Here is a 26,219-nt window from a genome sequence, read left to right as displayed (position 1 = left end):
CAGAGTTAGGCTGGACGACTAGGTGAAGTCTAAACCCGCCAATGGTTAATAATAGACTACTCAGTATCGCCACTCCTATAGTCTCAGATTTTTCCCAGCTGATCATAGAATCATAGAACGGTTTGGGTTGGAAGGGACCTCAAAGATCATCTAGTTCCAACCCCCCCGCCATGGACAGGGAAACCCTCCACTACACCAGGTTGCCCAAAGCCTCATCCAACCTGGCCTTGAACACTTCCAGGGATGGGGCATCTACAACTTCTCTGGGCAACCTGTTCCACTGCCTCACCATCCTCTGAGCGAAAAATTTCTTCCTTATATCTAATCTAAATCTGCCCTTCTTCAGTTTAAAGCCATTATCACTCAGATAATGACACTGAATTTAGCTTAAATAGATTATATTTGTCCTGCCTTCAGTCTTTTAAACTTAAGTGTCTAGTCCTAGATGATTGTCAACACTTCCTCGTTAGTCTGTGGAGAGTGAACCACATTTAGACAGCCATGCTGAGGGTATGGTTCACCAGTCGCTTCAATGCAACAGAAAGGCAGGCACTCACCTCTCCTTAATTCCCGGTCAAAAAAAAAGTCATTGGTTTCTGGCTGGATCAGACCCATGACCTGGCTCACTATGTAGGCACACAGATGCTAACACTGGCTAAAGGGCAGGCTTGGGTGCAGTGGGCCAAAGAAGGGGAAAATGAAAGCACAGATATTGGTAGGTGCTTGTGCTTATGCCAAAACAAATAGATCTTGAAATATCAGCCTGGCTTAGACGAGATGAGCTGCCTTCTGGAGGCACTCATCTGTTCAAAGGCTGTTGGAGGGGGGTCAAGATGTCTTAGAAGAGCAAAATTAGATGAGATTCATCCTGCCCTACAGATCACAGACAAAGCACTGTATTTACTGAAGTGCTCCAAAGTTATTGTCACTTTTAAATTCAACCCCCTCCAAGGCTCTTTTTATCACTTTCCTTTTCGTTTGCAATTTAGGAACTGCAGATGAGACTTCAATAGAAGGGACTGGTGCTGCTAATGCTTTTGCCCTGATGTTTAGCATTGTAGATGAAAACCTCAGCTGGTACCTCGATGAGAATATAAACTCTTTCTGCTTAGAACCAGCCACAGTTGACAAAGAGGATGAAGGTTTCCAGACCAGCAACCGAATGCATGGTGAGCAGGACTCTTGATCAAATGGTGACCTACAGCAGTGACCAGGCTTTTCTTATTGCAGCAGGACTTTCTGTCCCTTGTGATGTCTGTCCTTTACCTGTGTCAGCAAGGAATGGGTCAGGATGTACAAGCACTGTGATGATAAAAAGCCTCTCCCTGAACACAGCACAACACACTGGTTCGCAGAAAAGAGATTTGATTTTCATGCCCAGCTCTGAACAAATGCTGTCATTTGTTCAGCATTTTATCTTAGGCAACAGATTTAAGCCATTTACTGACTGTTTGACCAGCTGTGAAAAGAAAAAAGCAAACTGCAGAGCACTTTGAGATGTGTGTATTGGAAGAGTCCAGCATTTCTCAAAGGGCCTTACGGATGGTGGGATGGCTGGTACAACCACTCCTGCCCTTCAGAGTCCATTGGCCAACGGTGCTTTGTGCCATTTGGACATCTGATGGAAGAAGTTAAATCCAGATATTTCTCTGTATTTTGGTTGTTCCATGGAGCCTAGGAGCTAAAATATTTCGCAAAATATGAGTCTTGATCTCCTAGTGTCCTAATACATTCTCAGGCATGGAAGCCAAAGAGAGAGAGTTGACTAGACTGATTTGACTGATACCATAATTTCCAAATCTAAATTGCTTAAGCCTGGCATATAATGGTATATTTATGACTCAGAATAAGAGGAAATAGATTTCAGACATGCTAAATAGCTGCAGAACAAGTTAACATCATTGTCAGACCTTTTTGGTGATGACTTGGCCTTTGCAACATCTTGGTATCACCCAGGAAGTATTTCACAGACCCAACCAGGGAATTTGGGCCATTTGATCATCCAGAGCTGTAAGCTGTATGGTCAAAACGTTACTCTTCATCAAGGAGCCTATGAGGGCCTTATTCAGTGTGGACATTTAGGTAGTTTCTTTTCTGGGCCAGGAAAGTATCATCCTTAGAAATGGGGTCAGAGGCACTTGGCACTTCTCTTTCACCTCTCATAAAGTCTCATACTTTTGTTTTTAGCTATTAATGGTTATATTTATGGCAATCTCCCTGGCTTGGAGATGTGTGCTGACACTTCCATGTCCTGGCACTTGATTGGCATGGGAAACGAGATAGATATCCACGCCGCGTATTTCTACGGCCACACGTTCACTAACAGAGAGCAGAGGGCAGATGTCGTCGGTCTGTTCCCAGCAACGTTCATCACAGCGGACATGACTCCTGGAAACCCAGGGAGGTGGCTGATAACGTGCCAGGTTAACGAGCACTTACGAGGTATGCTGCTATAGATCTCCCTGATCCTTTCAGAAGTTCCAGTCTGTTATGCCTGGATAAAAAAACTGAGAGATATATTGAGGGGATCCTGCTTAGGATTTGGCACTTGTTTTGAGACTAACTGAACACTTTGGAACTATTTCACCAGATAAACATCATGAATATGAGTTTAGTCACCAGTGGAAATTATACCTGTTGGGCCAAACCTTCAGCTAGTACGGATGACTTAGCTGTGTAATTCATATAAGGAAAGCTTGCTAGACGCAGTGCTGACACCATGCTTTCTGTGTAAACTGGAGATTTTGATGAGCAATGAGAGGAGCCTTCACCATCACTTTTTGTTGTAGATAAATACTTACACATAAAGATAAATCATGCCAGCTGAACACTTCATAGCTTTTTCCTTTACAGAAATTGGACAAAAATTGGCAGTGTTTTCAGAAACCTTCACGTGAAGGAATTTGATGGTGATGTTGTGATATTTGTGCTGTGTGAGAGCCCAAAAGTATGTATCATAAACTAGGTCTCATGACAGCAGGCTATGTACAACTACCATAGCTGAGACAAGTTGGGAGAATTTTTTCTTTTCAGAACTAGCACGTTGATTTCAGTGGGATTTGCATCAGGCAAACCAAACTTGATTCTGGCAAGCAACAAATATCTTCAGTGTCGTAATAACCAGCCTCTATTTCAATGAAAGTCAAAGGCAGGTTATGCCATTTTGCACACTTCAGGAGGCACTCTGACATCCAAAATCATTCTCCTATCCTCACTCAGATTAAGGAATTGAGTAAATAAGCCCACTAAAGAGTGTCATTGATGTCAGTGGGTTTCACCTGCGGCATGAAGCATCACCTTGCAAGAGAATTCTGCTAGCATCTGGCCCAGTGTAGGCAGAGGAAGTCTTTAAAACCAGAAGTTTACCCTAGTAATTGTTTCCAATCTGTGTAGCTCCTAGAGAGTTTTGAATATGCGTTTGTATCCCTGGCATTGCTGGCTCCACAGGTGGCCAAGGACTGTCTCCAGACTCTTTCTCCTCCCAGGTGGCATGGAGGCACTATATGATGTTCAGTTCTGCAAAAAAAACCTGTCTCAGCCTTCACCATTCAGTCGCAAGAGAAGATATTATATCGCTGCTGAAGAAGTGATCTGGAATTATGGACCTGATGGTTATGATAAATTCACTGGGCAGGGTTTAAACGCCACTGGCAGGTAAGCTTTCTTGTCCTCTCCTGTCGTGCTTTAATTTCAGTGAGTGAGACTTCCTCAGTGATTCACCAGGGCTAGGTCCTGCACTGTTATTAATTTTAACTGAAAGGGGCAGGGAGGAGTGGATTTGAACAACCTTGTCAGAAAGTTAGATTCATAACTGCGGTGCTCGGAGTTGCCTTCTGGAAGCACTTATCTTCCTCCATTAAGTCCACGGAGAAAGTGAGCCCTGGTGAGGTAGGCAAAGTTCAACAGAGTTAATGACCCTATGTCGAGACTCCTCAGACAGCTTTCACACTTACAATTGGTGTATCTCAGAGGTGGCATAATGGTAGATTTTTTCCCTTTGTTATTACTGGTGAAGATGAATTGTATTACAATATCTCCCAGGAAAGCTAACAAGAATTAGAGACACATCGTGCACAGGTAATGGCACAGGCCTTGCCCTAAGGTAGTCAGAGGTAAGTTGACACAGATGTCTCCCTACGTAAATTGAGGTTAAACACATCAAAGTCTAATGCACAAGCAATGCCCATTTGTTATCTAATTTATAACTATAATTCAGACCAGTAATATCTCCCTTCAATTGCTAGGAAAGTGTATGCAAACTAGTAACTTGGAGGGTCATTTCTCCTGTGTCTGGAGTAATGACTTTGTCCAAAATGAAGGGTTCTACCTGAACCTGCAATTTTTTAACCAGTCTGATTGTTAACTCCACAGTGACTCTGCAATATTTTTCACACAAGGGACTGATAGAATAGGAGGGCAATACTGGAAAGTTCACTATGTGGAATATACTGATGCAACGTTCAGTAAGAAGAAGATTCGGTCAGAGGACATGAAGCACCTGGGAATACTTGGTACAGTGAATATGTTCCCCTCCTGTCATTACATCGGGTTTGAATGCAGATCCACTTGGATCCAGAGGGAAATTTTGTGCACGCAGCTGCCAGTCAGCCCTCTCTCGTTTAGACGGAAACATGTTAGAGGATCATTCTTCTAATATCTTCCTTCACTCTTTTTTTTAAGGCCCCGTTATAAAAGCTGAAGTGGGAGACACAGTGCTAGTTACTTTTGCCAACAAAGCCAAAAGAAGTTATAGCATTATGGCTCATGGCGTAAGCTTCAGCAAGCTGTCAGAAGGCGCTCCCTACTTAGATGGTGAGTTTTGACTGTACTGCTGTGTCATCACATCCACAATACCTGAGCCTAAAGATCTTCTGTTGCTCTGCAGGTTTGCCCTTTTTGTGGATACAAAGGCACAGAGGGGTGATTTGATTAATTTGTACTTACCCTACGTGTCACAGCCCATGGGGCTCCTTTGTCTGGCAATGTACTGGTTCTTCCCTTTGGACATGTGCTAGACAACATGTCTAAAACTAGCTGAGGTCCATGTTGAGCAGAAGTCACAAGCACAATCCCATTTGTACTAGTTCTAATCTAATATTGCTTAACTGCTGTCAGTGGGTCTCCTCTGGACGTGCTCCAGAAGTGTGAAGCTTAGGATCTGGCATGATGCCCCTGCTGAGTCTTTGCATATAGCTAATCACATTGTCTGGGTTGCTTCACTCCTGATTCTCTAATCCAGGTCAGATATTGCCTTTGCTTCACTGTCAGGATAGTCAGTGTTGGAGGCCGCTTTTATCTGATTGACCTGGAATGTGAAGCAGCAATAATCCTTATTAATCCTCATAAATACGAGAACGCTGAAATGGAACATTTACCAATAGCTTCCTCTCATTTTATGCAAGAACAGGATCTTTATCACGTAAGTTTAACCATTAAATGTTAAATGTCGTGTTTAATTGGTAGGCACCTTTTCCAGTTAGTGACAAGAAACAAACCCTTCAGAGGGTGAGAAGTCCCACTTACTTTGAACATGTATTTTATGAGGGAGTAGGTCACCCTCTGGAGATGTGTTTCTTTCTCCATCAATTACAGAAGAAGCCTGGAGTTTTAGTTAGGGACTTAGCTTTGGATGGCTCAAGTAAGGCGAGCTGAATCTCATCCATAGTGCCTACAGAGATAATATTGTGGCCTCTGGAAAAGTATTTGCTGCATCTGCAGCACTGAAAATAAAGGTAGGTTTCTTGTTGTCTGAGTTGCTTTGTTTCCACCACAATACATCTGAAAGAAACTCACAGGACATAATCCCTCTTTAGAGATCTGTGATAAGAGAATTAGGTCAACATGTAAAACTCGTATCATCATACAATAAAATCAATACAAAAGAATTTATTAAATTCTGTTGTCTCTAGTTGCTGACCTTGCAACACCACAAATTTGCCAGCAGGCCCCAATGCATCATGAAACACCTGGTTTGAGTTCAGCCCTGAAGTTATCTGCATAAATCCTAATGACATCTGTAGTCAGATGTAGTTCCCCGATGGAAATGCAGCTTCCCTCTGCCCACAGTCCTGTTGTGCTTTCATTCAATGCTCCTCAGTAATAACACCCATCAGCTTTGCACGCTTTGCTATGGAGCAAAATCAAACCAAACCCTATAATTCAGCAGCAGTGCTGCACACTGCTGGGTCTTTGGAGAGGAATCTCACTCCAAATCCATCAACAATCTTTCTGCTGGTGCTTCTCTCCTTGTAACTCTTGTGTCTTGGGTTTCTATCATATATATCTACAAATGTGTACAGGTAGGGGACCTATAGGGGCTGTAGGTTTACACTGAAGGTAAATGACTTTTCAAAGGCTGTGCATTGTCTGAGTGCAGCTTATTTATGTGAAAATACTGTATATAACCATACCTACAGACATCTACAGATGTCTGCAGATATCTTTTTTCAATTGTGCTCTCAGGAAATACTCTTCCATGTTGCATTTGACACGTCAAATCTCAGAGGGTCTTTAACTTCAAATCAATGTTCTCCTTATTGAGCACTGCTGCAGGACGAATCCAGTAGTATCAGCTATTGTTGAACAGTACTCTACTTTGTGTTGCACTTTGTGGCAAATAGTATATGTTCATATACTGCATAACACTGCTATTTTCTCTCGCATCTAAGTTTTCAAGAGGATTCTCTTGGAGTATTAGAGAGGAGTATTAGATCAGTGCAATCTGCTGCTGCCAGACACATCTGACTGCACTGAGAAAATCCAGTCAATGGATGCCTAAGTGTTAAACAAAATCTCTGATTTGATCTGCCTCATAACAAAGACCAGAAAGGTTACTTAGCACTTTTTTTCTACAAAGGGTGCAGGACTGGCCCCTTTTCCCAACCTTCCTTTCAAGTCCCTTCTTTTTTAAGTCCTCTCTGAGTGGATACCAACACTCTTTTACAGTGGCTAAATTACATGCGTGGTGCTACATCCACCCTGTGCACAGCAGCAGACAATGGCCCAAATCCTTTAAAAGTAGCTTCCAAAAAAAGTAATAGCAACTGCTCTCTGGAGACTCTGACAGAGGTTCCTGTGCATTGCTACAAAATCAAAAAGAAACAATTACCAGGATCAGATTTGTTTTGAATTTCTAAAGAGCCACAGCTGCAGCTCCGCTCGCTGGTGTAATTGCTTTGTTGGTGCCTAATGAAAAGCTGGAGTCTGTGTGAGTCTGTGTGTGTCTGTCTGCATTTGTGCAGCAGATGAATCTCACGGTAGGGCCGGTAAGCCCCATTTAAGCACAAGGATGAGTTCTGCATGTCTTGTCTGATTGAATCTAGATAATGCAGATAGCATCAAAGGTGTCTGGGTGAAGCAACTAAACTTGTTCTGCGGGGAACAGGCTTGGTTGTTGCCATGGCACAGGACTCTCGTGACATATCCCCATGGCGTAAGTGTCCAGACCATGGGATGGTGCTTGAGCAGTGGCTGCAAGGGGGAGTTTGTCCACAGAAATCAGTAGCTACGTCTGACTCCCAGCTAACGTTTGTATTCAGGAAGACAAAACCTTCCCATAACCTTGATGCTTCTCAATTTTCTCTCCGCAGGCTATCCGAAGCCAGGAGCCCACGTCAAGCCAGGTGAAACCTTCACATACAAATGGAGGGTGCCTGAAAATGGAGGTCCAACAGACAGTGACCCTCCATGCCTGACCTACCTGTACTACTCAGCCACCGATGCCGTCAAGGACACCAACTCCGGCCTCGTGGGGCCTTTGCTGGTCTGTCGGAAGAATACGCTGAATGACGACGGGACACAGGTGCCCAACGTGGATATTTACCTGTCCATAACAGCAGGGCGGTGCACCACAGGGGTTCCCATAGGGGCCAATTTGCCCAGTTCCCAGCTCAGTTTCAAGAGATTAAACAAATGTCATTCCTCAGGGTAAAAGTTGACCTAAGGGGATGGTTAGGAAGATGAAACTGTCATTTCCCAGTATTCTGGCTTGTCCCTAGGTTTTCCGTGTTTTCCCTGCACTTCTAGCAATGAATACCTCCTTCCACCCTAAGTAAGTAACAGGCACTTTATTTATCCTTCTGGCTGATGGAAGAGTGCCAATCTCTGTTTCTACAAGGACATAGTAAGAAGGAGGCTGTGATTTTTTTGGGAAAGAAAGCTTTGTTAAAAAAAAATAAATCATTTTTACTTGGGTAATTCTGCACAGACTTTTTTTAATGTCTTGGCTTTCTTCTCGGCTACAGAAAGGAATAGACAGAGAATTTTACCTCCTCTTTTCAATCTTTGACGAGAATGACAGCTGGTATCTGAACAAGAATATTGAAGCATTTACTGGAGACCCTTCAAAAGTAGATGAAAATGATGCAGCTTTCAAGAAATCCAACCACATGCATGGTATGAAATATCTAATATCTGTTAATGATACCTTTTCTTCAATCATATTAGGAAGATGAGTTGGCAGATTTTATCATCATTCCTAGCTGGCTGCAGTGCACTGGAGGGTAAGGTGGAAAGCTGTCAGTCAGCTTATGGCCAGCTCCTGATGCCCTTGGAGCACATGTTGAAACCGCAGTCACGTAAGCAATGAATGCATCCACCTATCAGCTACACCTGGAGAAAGGGAACAGAGTGTTGCTTTTAGATACCGCACTTGGGTCTATAAAAAAGCGTAATGCTAGAGTCAGGCACCAACTGCAGAAGAGACCAATGATTTAAATTTCATTGTTGGCCTTGGCACTGACTCAGACCATGAAGGTTCACCTGCTTTCCTCTGCTAGCTCCCACCTGGGCAGTGACCACCTCTGGAAGAGGAGAGGCAAAGACTAGGGGAATGGCCAATAATATTTTAAAACATCACTTCTGATGTATCTGACTTCAGCATGGACCTCCTTCAAGTTATTCCTGATATGACAAACTTGAGCAAATCACATAAACTCTCTTTGCTTTAGTTTTCTGAAGAGCACCAAGAATGTATATTGTCATAGAACATCGGGGCTTTCTGGACCCATCTATTTTATTCTTCCATTATAAGGTGGTATCTCATACTAAATTTTTATTCTGCCACAACATGTCTCACCCAGTGATCACAGAGAGCATTTGACTATTAGGAAGTTAGCCTCATAACACCCTTGTGTATGAAAGAGATACATTTTGGAAGTAAAAGTGGAAATCAAAGGTCAAAATCACATAAAAAGGCTCCATCAGAAGCGAGCTTATAACTTAAACTCTTTATGGCCCATTCCACAGCCTTAATGATCCAGTTATACATTCTCCAGACTGAAAAGAGGTACCTAATTTGTGCACTTAACTGGTGTCTGTGAGGCACCCTGAAAAGCTTGGGGAGAAGTGCTACATCACTGCAAGGGGCTAATACAAGATTTCACAGGCTAAAAAACAATAGTAGAAGTTCAGATTTTGGAGGAATAGCATTTAGATATTAATTTGGTGTCCTCCAGTTCTACCTTTGTTTCACAAAATGCCCCTTTAACACTGTGACTTGCTGAGTTGTGAGTCTCTTGCCAGGGAGGTGGTAGGAGGCTCTGTGACGAGTTTCCATTGACCTGCTGCTAATCGAGCTCTTTCCTTCTCCTCCAGCTGTTAACGGCTACGTGTTTGGTAACCTGCCAGGCCTGGCCATGTGCAAGGATGACAAAGTCTCCTGGCACCTCATCGGGCTGGGCAGTCACCACGACATGCACGGGGTTCAGTTTCAAGGAAACACCATCGACCTGAGAGGGACAACGAGGGACAGCCTGGCCTTGTTTCCTCATCTGTCAGGGACAGCGCTGATGCAGCCAGACCGCGTGGGTACGTTCCTGAACTTATCTTGGTGATGTGTCACGTTCAGAAATCAGGCAGCCAAAATAACAGTCGGTGAGATGCTCTGCTCTGCACGAGGGAACCTGAAAGTGTGCAGACCGTGGGGACCTGGTATAGTTGAGAATTCAGGCTGGTCTAGTTATCTGGGAAGGTGCTATAAATCAGATATGTGTGTGCACCAAAGGGTGAAGGCTTCGTTGACCTTGGGATAGGCAGAGCAGCAGGCAGAGAGATAGCTAACGGGATGCTCACAGAATTCCCACAACTCTCAAAATAGGCTTTTTTAGCAAAGATGCTCTTGCAGTCACTGCAGCCTTTGATCCATTAGAGCTGTAGAAAAGTTGATCCATGGTGGTTTGGCCTTCCATGGAGGAAGAGCAAAGGCTTAGAGAGTTGCAGCTTTAATTCAGTCGTTTTTATATCATGTAGTTATAAGCAGCATCTTCCCTTTTGTTAGAGGCATTCTTATATAATGGGTCTTTATCTGCATTGCAAAGTCTCTAGAGGTCTCCATTAGCCTGGTAACACTGGGCAACTGCAGGGGCTCAGTGGAGAGTCTCAGGCACCCAAGGCTGGTGCAGCAGCAGGAACCAGCATCTCTGAAACACCCACCTTGTTTCTCTATGCCTTCATTGGTGTTTGCAATGCACGCTCCTACATATTCTTATGTTCCCCATGGACACGTCTGCAGCATGGGCAGCACCAGTGAGGGCTTACTGGCAAGCCTGTTCCTTCTGCCAGACATCTAATTGATTGCTGTTCAGAGCTCCCTTGGCTAAGCTGATCTAACTCAAATAGTTAGAAGTAATTCATGGAGATTTTTGAGTGAAGATGGAGCAGGTTAGTCTTTCTGATGGAGCAAAAAGTTACTTGCTGACTTACAGAACTCAATTTGTGTCTGCATTGACATTTGGCTTTTAGTTGAAGAGCCTGTTGTAATGTAGGAGTTACAGGCCACAGCCCTGCTGTGTCTTATGTGCATGTTTAGTCTTATGTGTGGATGTCAGCCTGAAACCCCATCCTCTTATGTCTTGGGATGGATTGGGTTTGTTTCAGGATAGAGAAAAGATGTGTAAGACACGGGACCTAATTTGCCAAGCTGATTTTCAAAGCTTTTTTAATTACCCAAATCTCATGTGCTTTCCTTTCTAGGCACTTTCAAAGTGGTTTGCAGGACTTTTGATCACTTTGTTGGTGGGATGAAACATCTCTATGAGGTTAGCAGCTGCCGTAATACCACCCAAGCCCAACACCAGCACGGAGCCATGAGGCTCTACTACATCGCTGCGGAGGAGGTGGAGTGGGACTATGCCTCGAATAAGAGCTCGGCACCGAAGATTTATAACATAAGCAGCAACAAGAAAAGGTACTCAAAGCAAAAAATGCTTGTGGGCATGGGGGATGATCATAGCAGAGGGGGAACTTTGAAGCATCCTTTTGTGAAGACAGCCTCATAGTTTTTAGGAGGCACTCTGACAAACAAAATAAGAGAAAACATATTTATAAAGTGATAACCTCTCAGACCAGACTAGTTCATAGGCAGCATTTTCAAATGTTTTCATCTCAGAGTGTCTTGTAATGCTGTTGTACCCAAGAAAACTTCCAAGTACCTAAATCCAAATGTGTATTCCAGCCCTAGCTCAACTCTACAATGGTGCCCCCCAAAATCCTACTCTCCCTCTCTCCCTAGTCTCCCCATCCCAGTGTTCTGGTTTTCAGGAGAAGAAACTCAGGTACCTGTCCCAGGCACGAGCCCCTGCATGCAGTGCAGATACATTAAGGAGGTTCTGAGCCCGCTTTGCTGCAGTGCAGTAGCCCCTGGCTCCCCTGGGAAACCAGAATGCTGTAACTACTGCGAGTGAATCACGTCCGCACTGTACTGTGCTAAGGAATAAAAAGCATGTGCAGACGATGCATGTTCCAGATAGTATTTCATAGGGAGGTCTCTGAGACCACTTTGATGAAGACAAAAAGGAACAGAGAACATATTTCAAAATCAAACTTGAGAAAAGCGGCTGGGAAGCTGCACCCTGTAAAGAGGAAGAGTATGGTGGAGTCGATAGAAAATATACCTGAAGAGTTACAGATGATGAAGAGTGTTTAAAGAAAATATTAACTCCAGTATTGCTCAAGGTGGTGTTGCACACACGGTATGTTACACGCTACAGTCAGCGGCGTTCCTGGGGCATTTTTCGCTTTTATTTAGTCGTTTGTGAGTCAACCTTGCAACTCCCCTGCCTGGGGCACCTTGGAGATGGGGTGCTCCCAGGAGAGGGTGACTGCTGTCCTCTGCAGCAGGTGGTGAGTGTCCTCTGCTGGCCAGGCAGCCCTCTGGGATCCCACGGGAGCAGCAGCAGCCAGCAAACCCGGAGGGAACAAAATCTTCCTCTGCCAGGTGCAGAAGGGAAAACACATTTCTCACTTTATCTTAATGCTGGGAAAGCATCCAGGCCTGCACAGCCCGCAGCAGCAGGAGGGCAGGACACAGCAGCCCCCTCTTCTCTCAGATGATGGCATTTGCTTTTGCAAGCTTAGGCTGCCGTTATCATCTTCCCGTGGCTGACTAACAGCCAAGATAGTGGAAGCAGCCGTCGTGGTAAGAAGATTCAGGTTTGCAGGGACAGGCAGGATCTTTTATCAGAGTGGAGGATGGAGCTGGAGGGAGCGCCCAAACTCACTCTTAGCTTGAACTTCTCTGCTCTGACAGCTCTGGTGAAGGATTTGTGTTCCCAAAAATTTGTAGTGAGTGCAACATATCCTCAGATTTACCTGTTTGGAGAGAGTGTGCTTTTAGTGAGGATTATCACTGCTATTATTTGCTGTTTAAACATCTCTTGCAGCACCCAGGGCTTCACATCAATCAGGATGTTGGACTAAGTCATATGTTCTCATCACATCTATTGTGAATGACACGTTACTGGCCTTTAGATACGCAAGGATCAGTGCTTTTAATTTTTACCTTTTTATTCTGCAGCTATGAGGATGCTTTCCTGAGCCACGCAGGAGATCTGATCAATTCAAAATACAAGAAGGTGATTTACAGAGAGTATACAAACGCCAACTTCACGCAGCGCAAAGTGAGGACGGAGGAGGAGAAACATTTGCAACTCCTGGGCAAGTAGCTCTCACAGCTCACAGACAAGGACAGATAAGTGAGAGGATTGTTTTCGGAAAACGAAGAGTTTTTCCAGCATTGTTAACATGGAAAACAAAGAACACTGATGCCTATTCCAGGTTATCAGTGATTTTACACCCAATTTGTATAATTGCTGAGTGTAAAGATGCTTTCCAAACTAGACAACTCATTTTCAAACATGAATAAGGATTTTCCTAAGAAGTACTAACAGGGAGGATGCCAAAACAGCAATTCCAGGATTCACATTACCATCAGAGTACATAAAACGGGGGAGACTCTTGTAGGCAGATTAAGTCAATATTAAGGGGCTGGATTTGTATCTGAAATGGGGCCAGACAAAATTTTACATGTGTCATAAAATAACTATCAGCTCATGTTTTTTCTGGGGTGAGAAGTGGGCAACAACTGATCAGAAAGTAGTCAACACTCTGTAGGAATATATTTGACATTTCCTTCTTTGCAGTATAAAAGTGAAAAAATAGTTTAAAAAAAGAGCTGTTATCAGAAAGAGAGCGTTAAGAAAATGTTAAGAAATAAAGTTTTGAATGATACAAAAACCATCCACAAGACTTTTCCTTAAAAATGAGCTGTCCAAAGACCTGTCTCCAGAGTAAACAATTCTTCATTGACTGAAAATCAAAAAGATTATTTACATATATGGAGCTTTTCATCAGCTTAGATAACAAATTGATTTTGATGGATTTGTTGAAAGAATAAAAAAGCCTGAGGGTTTCGAGAAAGACCTTGGCTCCTCTCCTAGGTCAAGCTATTGAAAGTTTGTTAAATTCAGAAAAGCAGCATTAATCATTGGCACCTTCTGGTTTAATTTAGGGCCGTTACTCCGTGCCGAGGTTGGTGACTCTATACTGGTCGTATTTAAGAACAAAGCCAGCAGGCCTTACTCGATAAGTGCACAAGGTATAGAAGAAGTGGGTTGTGAAGAACGACCTGAGACACCAGTCACCCTCCCTGGTAAGGCTTTTCTATTTTTTTTTTTATCTTTGAGCTATGAAGGCTGTATATAAAAGCCTTTTAACACATGAATGCTAATCTCTCTTTCAAGCTACACGTACCTATATATTCTTATAGGCTTAATACACTCAACGTTTATTCAGATACGATTCTGTGTTGTTATACGTGTAGGTTCTTGATCAAGTGAGCATGTTTGGACAGAGAATGAACCTTTGTTCCTATCAGGGGTAGAAACAAAAAAGTAGTATCACTGGACAACCTCCAAAACAAGCAGAAGCAGGCCCATAATCATGGCAAGAGAAGTGTAAGCCAGCACTGCATTTGCTCCAGACCAACACTCTGACAACGTTTTAAAAACAGAGAAAACCATTGGTGGAGTCTTGGTTGGCAATGTTAACTCTCCTCTCTCTTAATCTACACAGAATTGGCGTTTGCATTCAGACCTGATGCATAACATGCAAAATGTCACTGTCACATGATTTAAAAGTCTTTGAAGAAGTGTACCAAATGTGTCTCAGTTTCTAGTGAGGAAAATAGTAGAAAATAGTTCTCGCAGCATTAATATTTTTCATATAGAAAAATACCTGTTAAGATTTTCGTGCGTCAATTTTTGTCTTCAGTTTTATATTCTAGTAGGAAGCCAAACTCAAACCCAGGCATTATAGTCAATCCAAAACATACACACCTTTGCCTACCACCACCCGTGCCAGTTTTTTCATAGTACTTGTAAGCTTCAGTGTGAAACTAAACGAAAAGAAATTCTGATGTACTAAACCTCTCTGGAAGCTGAAATCTCTGTCTTGTAGGTTGCTCTGTCAACACAGTACAATCACACACAAATTCGTGGCCAAATGGGAGGCAGCATCTGCCTTGCAGGAGCCTGATGAATGAATACCTGTGGTTAATATATATATATAAAAGGAGATGATTTATATGATTCCCTTGTTTCGTTATTTGCTCCATGATGTTGTCGATGCTGTTTTGTTGACAGCCGAGGTCTGACACTGGAAACGCTACTGTCATGTCTCCTGTGTCCACATGGGAGCAGCCTTGGGACCAGTTAGAGGAGGGAAGGTGTCTACCTTTGACAGTAAGCCAAAGGAAAGGACTCTTCAGCAAGATCCAAGTACAGTCTTTTCCTTAGGAGTTTGGAAGTAACAATTAACATGGAAAACAAGTCCCTCAAAATAAGAATAAATCCTGGGCCCTTCAGTCCCCACCACCATCATCTCAAAATCCTCGCTGCCTGTCTTCCCAGGCCAGGCTGGACTGCACACCCCAAGCTCCCCAGAGCTCGTCTAGTTCTGCTAAATCCTGTCAGATTTGTATCCTGCTAAATTGTGCTCCCAATAGCACTGCCAGCTCCTGAAGACACTGTGGGTGGCATGGTAAAGAGACACAGAAAGCAGATCCATAGCAGCCTAAGCCAAAACAGCTCTCAGCTGCCTTATCTTGGTCCTCTCTCTGTCCAGTCCTCCATTTAAACAGCAGCAAAAAGGGAGAAAACATCCATTTTCCTCTTGTTTATCAGTCTTTTCAGGGTTATGCTTCATTTGTACTTTGAAGACAGGTTTTTGATGCCATCTGAAGTGTCTCAGGTTTTAAGTAGAGTGGAGATTTTTCCATCTACAGTCTCCAAATGTTCTGAAGGGAGGCAGAAAAAGCAAGGAAGTGGTGAAGAACCACGGCCAGGCTCCCTTCTTACATCATGCCCTCTAAAAAAGGATGATGATATGTACATTAGATACGGATGGATGGCAAAATGTTCCCTGATGTGTGTCTCCATGGCATGACAGCCTCTGAGACGGAGAGGTTTCATTTTTGTGTTTTAGAATCATAGAATCATAGAATCGTAGAATGGTTAGGGTTGGAAGGGACCTTAAAGATCAACTAGTTCCAACCCCCCTGCCATGGGCAGAGAAATCCTCCACTACACCAGGTTGCCCAAAGCCTCATACAACCTGGCCTTGAACACTTCCAGGGATGGGGCAGTCACAACTTCTCTGAGCAACCTGTGCCAGTGGCTCACCACCCTCAATGTAAAAAATTTCTTCCTTATATCTAATTGAAATCTCCCCTCTGTCGGTTTGAATCCATTGCCCCTTGTCCTATCACTACACACCCTTGTAAAAAGTCCCTCTCCAGCTTTCCTGTAGGCCCCCTTTACGTACTGGAAAGCCGCTATAAGATCACCCCGGAGCCTTCTCTTCTCCAGGCTGAACAGCCCCAACTCTCTCAGTCTGTCTTCATAGCAGAGGTGCTCCAGCCCTCGGATCAATTTTCCGTCCTGTTAGTGTAGTGATGTGTCTTGAAAGCCTTTCTGATCTCTAATGAAGTGCATAAACCTATGGTGTAATGAACAGAAGGTGCTCGTCCTGTAAGATTAAATGACATTGCAACATTTATGTGAGACTCATCTCATATAGTATGATATTTGAGAGTCACCACTTCTTTTTTTGTAGTTATTGCTGTCCAATAAAACCCACTATTGCATGGTGCATTAAAACAGCATAGTGAGTCAGTGACACAAAACTAGGCTCAGTCACTTCACAACTATTTACACTTGAAAATTCTCTTTGGCCCTGATGCCCACAGCTCTTGACAGCTGTTGGGTTGTGCCTATACGAAGGCATGGCCAAGAGTCCTGTGGTTTCCTTGTTATCCCCTGACTCGTAATGTGTCCCCACCTGTTCTTGGCTTTTGTCACCCTGTAAGGCTTTTGGGCCAGAAACTGCCTGGCTCAACATTTCTCCACCACTCAAAAGGTCAAGGTGTTGATCACATTTTGGTCTCCTAGCCTTCCCTGCAGTACTAGCCAAAAAACAAAGCAGGGAAACACAGCGCAGGCAGTTCATCTGAACATAGGTGTTTGTATTCAGTGTAGGAAACTGATCCTCACCCAAATAGATAATTTTCCCATCAGGGAGGACATGGCAGAGGCCAAGGCTTTTGGGAAAGGACAAGGGTTCTCCAGTAACTGCTGAGGAGAGGAGGCTTAGCTGGAAGAGGGAAGGACTCCCTTGTCGCTCCCAGTTAGCAGGTTGGTATGTACCCAGCTCTCCTCTCCTGGCCCAGAGCTGATACGCTGCTGCAGCACCATCCGCAAAATCCCAGGGGCAACTGTCACATCTTTGTGCCATTTTCAACTGAGAAAGTCCAGGAGATATTTTCTGGAGCTTGGCAGCTGACATCTTCAACAGACCATAAGCATTGGCATCCAAGATCATTAATCTCCTACAAGTTTTGCCCACAGAGAGAGATGAAAAGTCCTGTCTCCAAACTTCCCTCTAGGGGTTGCCACTGTTGCCATCATCATTTGCAGACCTTCTTTTCTGGGGGCTATCTGCCCTGGTTTACACCACCAGAACCTCACTGACCTCCTGGAAGGCAGAATCATCTACACATCCTGTTGCTGCATGCTTACACGGATAGTTTTGATGCAGATCATTTTTTGATGAGGAGGGTAGCAGATCTCAGTTACATACTATGCAAAGCCTCTAATACCCAGCTGCTCTTGGTAAAAATGTTCTCTCTGTTTCAGGGGAAATAAACACCTACAGGTGGAACATCCCAGGACGATCTGGCCCTGGTAAAACAGATCCAAACTGTATCACTTGGGTTTATTATTCAACAGCGAATTTTGTGAAGGTAACCAAGAAATGGTCATTAGAGATTACCGTGCTCTGGATAAAACATCTGCCTTGCGTAATGTTTCTGAAGGGATCCTGCTCCTCGTTTATCTGAGGACCACAGGATAGAGGAATGATTTACAGAGCTAGATGCTTTGTCGTCTTTGATAACAGTTGCGCATGCCTGGGTAATTTAATCTACTGAAATCCCCAGGAATACGCCATGGTAATGTGATTCCTTCCTTAAAGGACAGTTGAAGGGATCTTGGGTGAAGGCAAAATATTGCTTTGATACACTAACATAGGAACGTGTAGAGAAAGATATCTCCAATCCAACAGAGTCATGATTTTTTCTCATCTATTAGGAAAATGGAGTTTCATCTTTATTTAATCTGTAGTTAAGCAGTATTTATTTCACAACTGCATGAACTATGAGATTTGTAATGTATATATTTATTTTATTTCAGGACACATACAGCGGTCTGATTGGGCCTCTCATAGTTTGCAGAAAAGGAATTCTAGATGAAAGAGGTCTAAGGAAAGACATTGATCGTGAATTTACCCTTCTGTTTATGGTGTTCAATGAAAATGAATCCTGGTATTTGAAAGAAAATATTGAAACATACCATCACAAGAATCCTGATGATTCTAATTCCACTGGGAACTCTGTAGAAAGCAACAGCATGCATGGTATGTAGGACTTGGTGGCAGCAGCCAAGAGGACAGAGGTTTATTTTTCATAGCCCTTTTAGGAAGACATTGGACTTAGCCTCCTGTTGCCCAAACATGTGACAACTTCATAAGCTGCAACTCTAGAAACAAAAAGATTTCCTGAGCCCCAGATGAGATATTTTTCTGACAAGATAGTTTAATCTTATGGGAAGAGGCTGCCCTGCCAGACTTCCCTTGTCATTTGGGAGCTGTGTTCCTTGTGAGCTTGTTTAGTAGAAGAGTAAGGACGGTATTTTAAAATCGTGGCGGTAGTAGCAGCCAGCCCAGGGTCCAGGTGGAACGGGCAGGAACAGTCCTGGCAAATCAAACTTCTCTTTCTACAGATGGTACCCATTTTAGGCAACAACTCCATTCCCTCTTTTTCTGTGTAGCTTTCCCACATAAATCTTGTTTGTGCAGGAGTTTAATTTCAACCAGTAAAAAATCTACCTGATGCTTTTCAAGACAAAAAAATGGTTCCTGCTGTGCAGTTAGATGATTTGGAAACTGAAATAAAAATGTGACTGTCTCTCTGCAATGGCAGAGGTCACTATGGAGAGCCCTTGCCCAGGCCACACGTGCCTGTCTGCTCTCTGCCTGGGCACCTGGTCTGCCTGGAGAGAAAGTGCGAAAGGTGCCTGAAGTGGAGGTTATCATCACCCATACTGTGAGCAGTTATTAATCACTCCTATTTTCTCTTTCTTCCAGCAATCAATGGGAAGATTTTTAACAGTCTCCTGGGTCTAACGATGAATGAAGGTGATAGGACAAATTGGTACTTGATAGGAATGGGCGATGAAGTGGATGTACATACAGTTCACTTCCATGCACAGACCTTCATCTTTAAGGTTGGTAAAATTAATCAAAGTAAAACCTTTATAGTCTGGGTTCTAGCCTGGTTTTGCAGCTTGGGCATGGACAGAGACCTGGGCTGGTGCTGAGGTCAGTGGGAGTTTTGCGTGTGAAGGAAATAATACAAAATGAATGAGATCCTTGCAAAGATTCTACCACTCTGAATCTATTACGAAACATGAATAACTGTCACTAATAGAGGACATGATTCGGTGGGTAAAAATACATATTTACCCATGGGTATAAGGGAAGATACAGGGAGTATTTCAGAAAGAGTTATGCCCAATTACATTGTGGCTTTATGTTGTGAGAGCTTGACACTGGCAGGACTAGCTGAAAAATCTGTCTTTCAAAGAAAAGCTCAGAAGTCCTCAGGAGGGGTGTCCTGCTGTTAACTAATTAATTGATTAAAAGAGAGGTGACCACAGACCTCAGTTTCCCTGGATGAGGCATACTAGAAACATCTAACAAGAACCATTTCATCTGCCTTGAGGAGCTGAAAGTCTAACTGGAAAATTTCAGTGCCGATGGTGGGTCTTTGAGGCAAGACTCTTATCATGCTGGTTTTGCCTTGCCACAGACAGATAAGGACCACAGAGGAGACGTATACGACCTTTTTCCTGGGACTTTCCAGACAGTTGAACTTGTAGCAGAAAACCCTGGAACGTGGCTTCTGCACTGCCACGTAGCTGATCACATCCACTCTGGCATGGAGACAACCTACACCATCAATAAATCAGGTGCAGTATCAGAAACAGGTCCTAGGACTCGGAGGTGGTATTGCAGCAGATTGGATTGAAGGCAGGGAGAAAAGGAAGAGAGCTAGTGTCAACGCTGCGCCCTGCATGCTGGTGGGAAGCACCTGTAAATGACTGCCAGGGCCCGTCAGCGGGACAGGACAAACATTCCTAATGATATGGCAAGGACAGCAATCTTTGCTGCACTTTGCAACTTAAAACCGGTTGGTGCTTCACAAGAGTTCCTCTACCAAGTGGCAGCCTGTGGACCACTAGTCAGCCATAGGTGGTGCAGAAAACAACTGCAAAGCTATTTTTCAGCCTTGGTGACACATGGTGTATGGGAGGGTCTGCAGACTGGCTTGGTGCTGGGTCGTCCCAGCAATCACTGCTGGCTCATGGGGCTGTGTGAGTTCTTTCCTGCATGGGCAGAGACCGGCCGAGACAGATACAAGGCTCTTCAGGAGAATGATTGTTCATCCTGTCTGAGAAACAGGTGATCCTTTGGCTACGAAAAGTTGGCAAACTCTTTGGGTGGTGTTGGTTCTTTCCACTTCTTGTGAGTAAAGCCAGAAGTGTTTTGTGAACATCACATCGCATAACTTCACTAAACATAGAATCATAGAATCATAGAATGGTTTGGGTTGGAAGGGACCTCAAAGATCATCTAGTTCCAACCCCTCTGCCATGGGCAGGGAAATCCTCCACTACACCAGGTTGCCCAAAGCCTCATCCAACCTGGCCTTGAACACCTCCAGGGATGGGGCATCCACAACTTCTCTGGGCAACCTGTTCCAGTACCTCACCACCCTCAATGTAAAGAATTTCTTTCTTATAGCTAACGTAAATCTGTCCTCTTTCAGTTTAAATCCATTGCCCCTTGTCCTATCACTACACACCTTTGTAAAAAGTCCCTCTCCAGCTTTCCTGTAGTCCCCCTTTAGGTACTGGAAAGCTGCTATAAGATCACCCTGGAGCCTTCTCTTCTCCAGGCTGAACAGCCCCAACTCTCTCAGCCTGTTTTCATAGCAGAGGTGCGCCAGCCCTCGGATCATCTTTGTGGCCCTCCTCTGGACTCGCTCCAGTAGCTCCATGTCCTTCTTGTGTTGGGGACTCCAGAGCTGAATGCAGTATTCCAGGTGGGGTCTCACAAGAGCAGAGTAAAGGGGCAGAATCACCTCCCTCGACCTGCTGGCCACGCTCCTTTTGATACAGCCCAGGATACAGTTGGCTTTCTGGGCTGCCAGCGCACATTGCCGGCTCATGTTGAGCTTCTCATCCACCAGCACTCCCAAGTCCTTTTCCTCAGGGCTGCTCTCAATCCATTCTCCGCTCAGCCTGTACTTGTGCTTGGGATTGCCCCGACCCACGTGCAGGACCTTGCACTTGACCTTGTTGAACTTCATGAGGTTCTCACAGGCCCATCTCTCCAGCCTGTCAAGGTCCCTCTGGATGGCATCCCTTCCCGCCAGCGTGTCTACAACACCACACAACTTGATGTCATCTGCAAACAAACATCTGGATCTAGCATCTCCTGCCTGGGTTCCTGCTCTGCTTGCTATACAACTCCACAGGCACTGCACCAATGCGAGCAGGCACACCTTGTACCTGTAACCCTGCAGCACCAAGATGACAAAAATGTAACGGCAAACATAGCCAAAATACTCCTTCCTTGGAGAAAGTGGATTTATTTTATACCACATATTTGTCTGGAATGTGAAACTTGAACAAGCAAATGCAGAATCATAGAATGGTTTGGGTTGGGAGGGACCTCAAAGATCATCTAGTTCCAACCCCCCTGCCATGGGCAGGGACACCTTCCCCTAGATCAGGTTGCTCAAAGCCTCATCCAACCTGGCCTTGAACACTTCCAGGGATGGGGCATCCACAACTGCTCTGGGCAACCTGTGCCAGCACTTCACCACTCTTACCATAAAAAATTTCTTCCTTATGTCCAATCTAAATCTACCCTCTTTCAGTTTAAAACCTTTACCTCTCGTCCTGTCACTACCATAAGCAGTGAAGTAACAAAGATGCAACTTTACTGCAACAGGTTGCCCAGAGAAGTTGTAGATGCCTCATCCCTGGAAGTGTTCAAGGCCAGGTTGGATGAGGCTTTGGGCAACCTGGTGTAGTGGAGGGTTTCCTTGCCCACGGCAGAGGGGTCGGAACTAGATGATCTTTGAGGTTCCTTCCAACCCAAACCATTCTATGATTTTATGATTCTATGACTCTATGATTCTACGATTCTGTGATTCTACGATTCTATGCCTATAGAGAAGGGGGACAGTGCCCATGGAGCTGCACCAAGCAATAGCTGTGCTGATGTGATTTCTGTTCAAATCAGCAAGGTAGAAGGAGCTAAGTAAAAGCTTAAAAAGCTACTTTTCCAGAAGACAAAAAAAAAAATGTTTATTAAGGTTTTCACCTTAGCTATGGTTTCTCTCTGTCCTCACAGACCGAGAAGCTCCTTCAGAAGAAGGACTCACAACTGGAGCATATGATACAACCACTGCAGAAAATAGGACCACTGCAAAGAGTAAGGATTTCTTAAAATGTCATGTAAAACTCTTCAGACTAACACAGATTTCTCATGAACTACTTGTCTCTCAACAGATTATGATGGCAAAGAGGGCAATTTTTTTGGCAAAACTTCGAGTCCTGGGGAAGCCAGCCTGATACTCGCAGCCTTTTTTTTCATCGGACTTGTTCTGCTCTCAACAGTATTAACCATCTTCTGCCTCGTCACCCGCCAGGGAAGCAGGATCCATTACACGGCTCTGCATGACAAAAGTGCGCTTCTATCAGATTCCCCGTAAATCCCCGCTTTCAGCATCATTCACAGAGCCGCACTGGATTTCATGACATGCTGCTAACAAAACTGGAGCAAGACGTATGCTGATAGTCCTACCCTGTAGCCAGCGCTCACAAGAGTGAACATGAGCCGTAGGGTTCGGCTCTAAGACCACGTACCGCCCATCGCTCCTCCGGAGTTGAGTTGAGCTTTGGCCAAGATCAAATTTGGCAGCCGAGCAGAGCAGCACACCTCTCGGCATCCACACCAGCTGCAAAGGATTTATCCACGGGAGTCAGGAGTGGGCAGCGTGGCATCTGTGTGCTCTGTGCAGAAACACAGAGTTCATGCTGGGGAAAAAGTACCACCAGGGACTGTCTTAAGCATGCCGGCTTCTGAAGGAGCAGGTGTCAATGTGGAAGTCCCTGTGGCTTCCCGAAGTCTGGCTCAATGAATTCACCAACATTCAAGTGATTCTTTTCTTTTGCCCTGTTAAATGAGGAAACTGTGCACTGGGAACAGATTTTTAAAGGCATTTAGGGACCTACCAATATATTTTAGCACACCATGGAGTTGAGCAGTGCTCCTGCTGTTAGTTTCTAACCACTTTTGTTACTCCCTTTAAAAATCTAGCCCTGAGCAGCCTCCAAGAAATTTAGTTGACTTGGTAATTGCTGCTCGTTCTGGTCCTGACTTTGTACCTCTTCTTTTCACTGAGCAGCACCTCACTCCCTACCTGTAACAAAGCCATCAGGAGGCTGATCTGTGAGGAAGACAGACAGAATCAGGCCACATATAGTAATACTTGAATGTTTATAGCTCATTTTTCATTAGGTAGTGCTCACTCTTGCCTGCTCACATCAGCTACAGCTCTTGCAGAGGAATTCCAGAACAAACCCATCTGTGAAACTGTTTATCCAAATTTGATTTTCAATGTACATTCAAGTTGCTGCATTTTTTTTTTAATGCCTTTTTTTCCATTTCTGTATTTTGAAGTATGTTCAAATATAGGCAACTGCCCATCACTCTTATTGTAGCTTAATGGTGTCCTGGATTATGTCCAGCTAACCAATATGTTGCAGTTTCTTGAAAGTTTCTGTTACGTCTTGATTCTTTGTTTCCCAGGTCATTTAAGAGCACACGGGTGAGGTAGAAGTGGAGGACTGAGCCCAAATAGGAGTTACACCACAGCAATAAACACTTCCAGACTCCTTCTCCAAATCTTCCCTTTGAGCTGACAAAAACAAACACTCTAAGTCCTTTCATCTTCCTGTTTTGTAAACACTAAAATCGAGGTCTCCTGTGCAAAACCACTGTCTGTCTGTGCAGAACATTTGCTTTCTGTATGCATATGAAATTAAAGCCTTTCACTTAAACGTGCTGTTAATAAAGCAAATTATTTGGTACTTTACTTCTAGAGTAGCTAACGTGTCTGACTTTTTAGGAACAGATTAATAAATATATTTTGACCATAGAAACTATCCAGCCAAAGTGATTGCAACAATAATAAAAATCCAGTTGTTTGTATGAACCTTCTGGCACAGTTCATGTCATCTGGCATGCTTCTCAGCTGGATGGCAGCTCTGAAACAGGAACAAAGCCTCCAAAGGTCCTCAGGATGTCACCGCTGTGACACAGCCTGCCGCAGAGAGTGTGAAGCATCACAGAAAGTGAAAAGCATTGAGTTTACCGTTGCCTGTCTGATGCAGGCAGCCCCGTGCCCCGACACCTGTGTTGAAGGACAGCATCTGTGTTGGGCTGAAGGACCAGCAGGAACAGAGAGCAAACCAACAAAATGAACAGAGGAAGAAAATGAACAAGTGACCAGGACAAGTGTATTCTCCACAGAGTGCTACAGACCCCTGGGTATGAAAAATCTAGATTATGAACTTGGGTAGCAGTTGGAGACTGTCCGAGCACCAAAAGCTCAGAAGGTGACAAATACAAGACCAACCTTTCAAAACTTTCCAGAGGAATGAGCAGCTCTGACACCCACACAACCCAAGTGGGATGAAACTGTTCTAAAAAAAAAAACCCAGAAAAGTGGCCAATGGAACAAAAGAGATCATGGAAAAATCAATGCACTTTTTTTTTTTTTTTTTTTTCCTTAAAGAAAATTTGGCCTCAGTGAGTTTTTTGAAGGACTCAACATGTAGATAACAGACCTGGATGAATATTTCCTGCTTACATTTTCATTAGACATTTTAGAAGGTTCTTAGTTAAAGCTTCTTAAAGAAATAAAATCACCACGGGATGAGAGGAAGGTCTACGGAGGCTAAATAACTGGTTAAAAGACAGGAAAAAGCGGTCAGATTTCAGGGTAGAAAAGGGTGACCAAGTGTAGTGACAATCATAAATACATGTAGCATGAAAAATGATGCCGAGTGTAAAAAGCTGCAAAATAACCTTGTTCTAGAGAATGATAAAAAGATAAAATTTAGTACTGATACATTTAAAGCAGTGCTTTTGGAAAAAAGCAATCCTACCCCTACGTGCATCGTACTGTCTATACAAATCAGAAACAGGACCTTATTTGTGATAATTTAACAACGACGTTAGCTCAAGTGCTCTTCAGCGAGTCAATGGCAACTGAATATTAGGAATCATTAGGAACCAGGAGCAGAGCAAACTAGAAAACAGCATAGTACCATTATAGAAATGTCTGGGGCACCTGCATCTGGAACACAGCGTGAGTCACATCCCCTGGCCTCATCCAGGAGAGGACACAGCAGCACAAGAACAGCACAGAAAGAACCGAATCAGTGTTGTAGAACAGTTTCCATACAAGGAATGTTTTCTTCGGATTAGGTTTTGGAAAAATAGGAAGGACAATTGAAAGCAGACAGGATAGTAGTTTTATAAAGGGAGAGTTGAGTGGAGAAGGAAACAATTTGTCCCTTTTGGCAGAAGTAGTATGAGGTAGGGGAGCACTACGTGCAAAGCACAGCGCAGGAGGTGGTTCTTTACGGGGTGGTCAGCCACCTCTGTGACTCTGGTCTGAGGAGGTGGAGGATGCTCCGAGCTTACAGAGGTTCAGAAAGCAACCGGAAAAATATAAGGGGGAAAATTAATTAAGGGTTATTAAAGGTGAAGGCACCCACTGACTCCTGCAAAAAGTGGCTTGAGATGTGGTGGTGGTGACCAAATGCTTCAAAATGACACAGTACATAGAATCATAAAATGTTTTGGGTTGGAAGGGACCTTAAAGATCATCTAGTTTCAACCCGCCTGCCATGGGCAGGGACACCCTCCACTACATCAGGTTGCTCAAAGCCTCATTCAACCCGGCCTTAAACACCTCCAGGGTTGGGGCATCCACAACTCCTCCAGGCAACCTGTTCCAGTGCCTCACCACCCTCAACGTAAAAAATTTCTTCCTTAGATGTAATGGAAATCTGTTTTCAGTTTAAAGCCATTGCCCCTTGTCCTATCACTACATGCCCTTGTAAAAAGTCCCTCTCCAGCTTTCCTGTAGGCACCCTTTAAGTACTGGAAGGCTGCGATAAGATCACCCCGGAGCCTTCTCTTCTCCAGGCTGAACAGCCCCAACTCTCTCAGTGTGTCTTCAT

General features: G+C 44.1%; 1 protein-coding gene across 1 annotated transcript in view; it reads left to right on the top strand.

Moving 5' to 3' along the window:
- HEPHL1 (hephaestin like 1) overlaps positions 1–22,675 on the top strand; it is a 35,500-nt gene extending 12,825 nt beyond the window's left edge. The window contains exons 4-20 of the mRNA XM_009983865.2: positions 990–1,169; positions 2,188–2,442; positions 3,486–3,654; positions 4,372–4,511; positions 4,681–4,812; positions 7,590–7,801; positions 8,244–8,394; positions 9,595–9,807; positions 10,972–11,185; positions 12,794–12,933; positions 13,787–13,927; positions 17,469–17,575; positions 18,024–18,246; positions 18,976–19,115; positions 19,700–19,859; positions 22,315–22,395; positions 22,473–22,675. Coding sequence (XP_009982167.2) covers positions 990–1,169; positions 2,188–2,442; positions 3,486–3,654; positions 4,372–4,511; positions 4,681–4,812; positions 7,590–7,801; positions 8,244–8,394; positions 9,595–9,807; positions 10,972–11,185; positions 12,794–12,933; positions 13,787–13,927; positions 17,469–17,575; positions 18,024–18,246; positions 18,976–19,115; positions 19,700–19,859; positions 22,315–22,395; positions 22,473–22,675 — 2,861 coding nt within the window. The remainder of the gene's footprint in view (positions 1–989; positions 1,170–2,187; positions 2,443–3,485; positions 3,655–4,371; positions 4,512–4,680; positions 4,813–7,589; positions 7,802–8,243; positions 8,395–9,594; positions 9,808–10,971; positions 11,186–12,793; positions 12,934–13,786; positions 13,928–17,468; positions 17,576–18,023; positions 18,247–18,975; positions 19,116–19,699; positions 19,860–22,314; positions 22,396–22,472) is intronic.
- Positions 22,676–26,219: the final 3,544 nt, after the last annotated feature.

Source organism: Tauraco erythrolophus, chromosome 1 (assembly GCF_009769465.1).
Source record: "Tauraco erythrolophus isolate bTauEry1 chromosome 1, bTauEry1.pri, whole genome shotgun sequence".
Classification (NCBI taxonomy): Eukaryota; Metazoa; Chordata; class Aves; order Musophagiformes; family Musophagidae; genus Tauraco; species Tauraco erythrolophus.
This window is presented reverse-complemented; position numbering and strand designations above follow the sequence as displayed.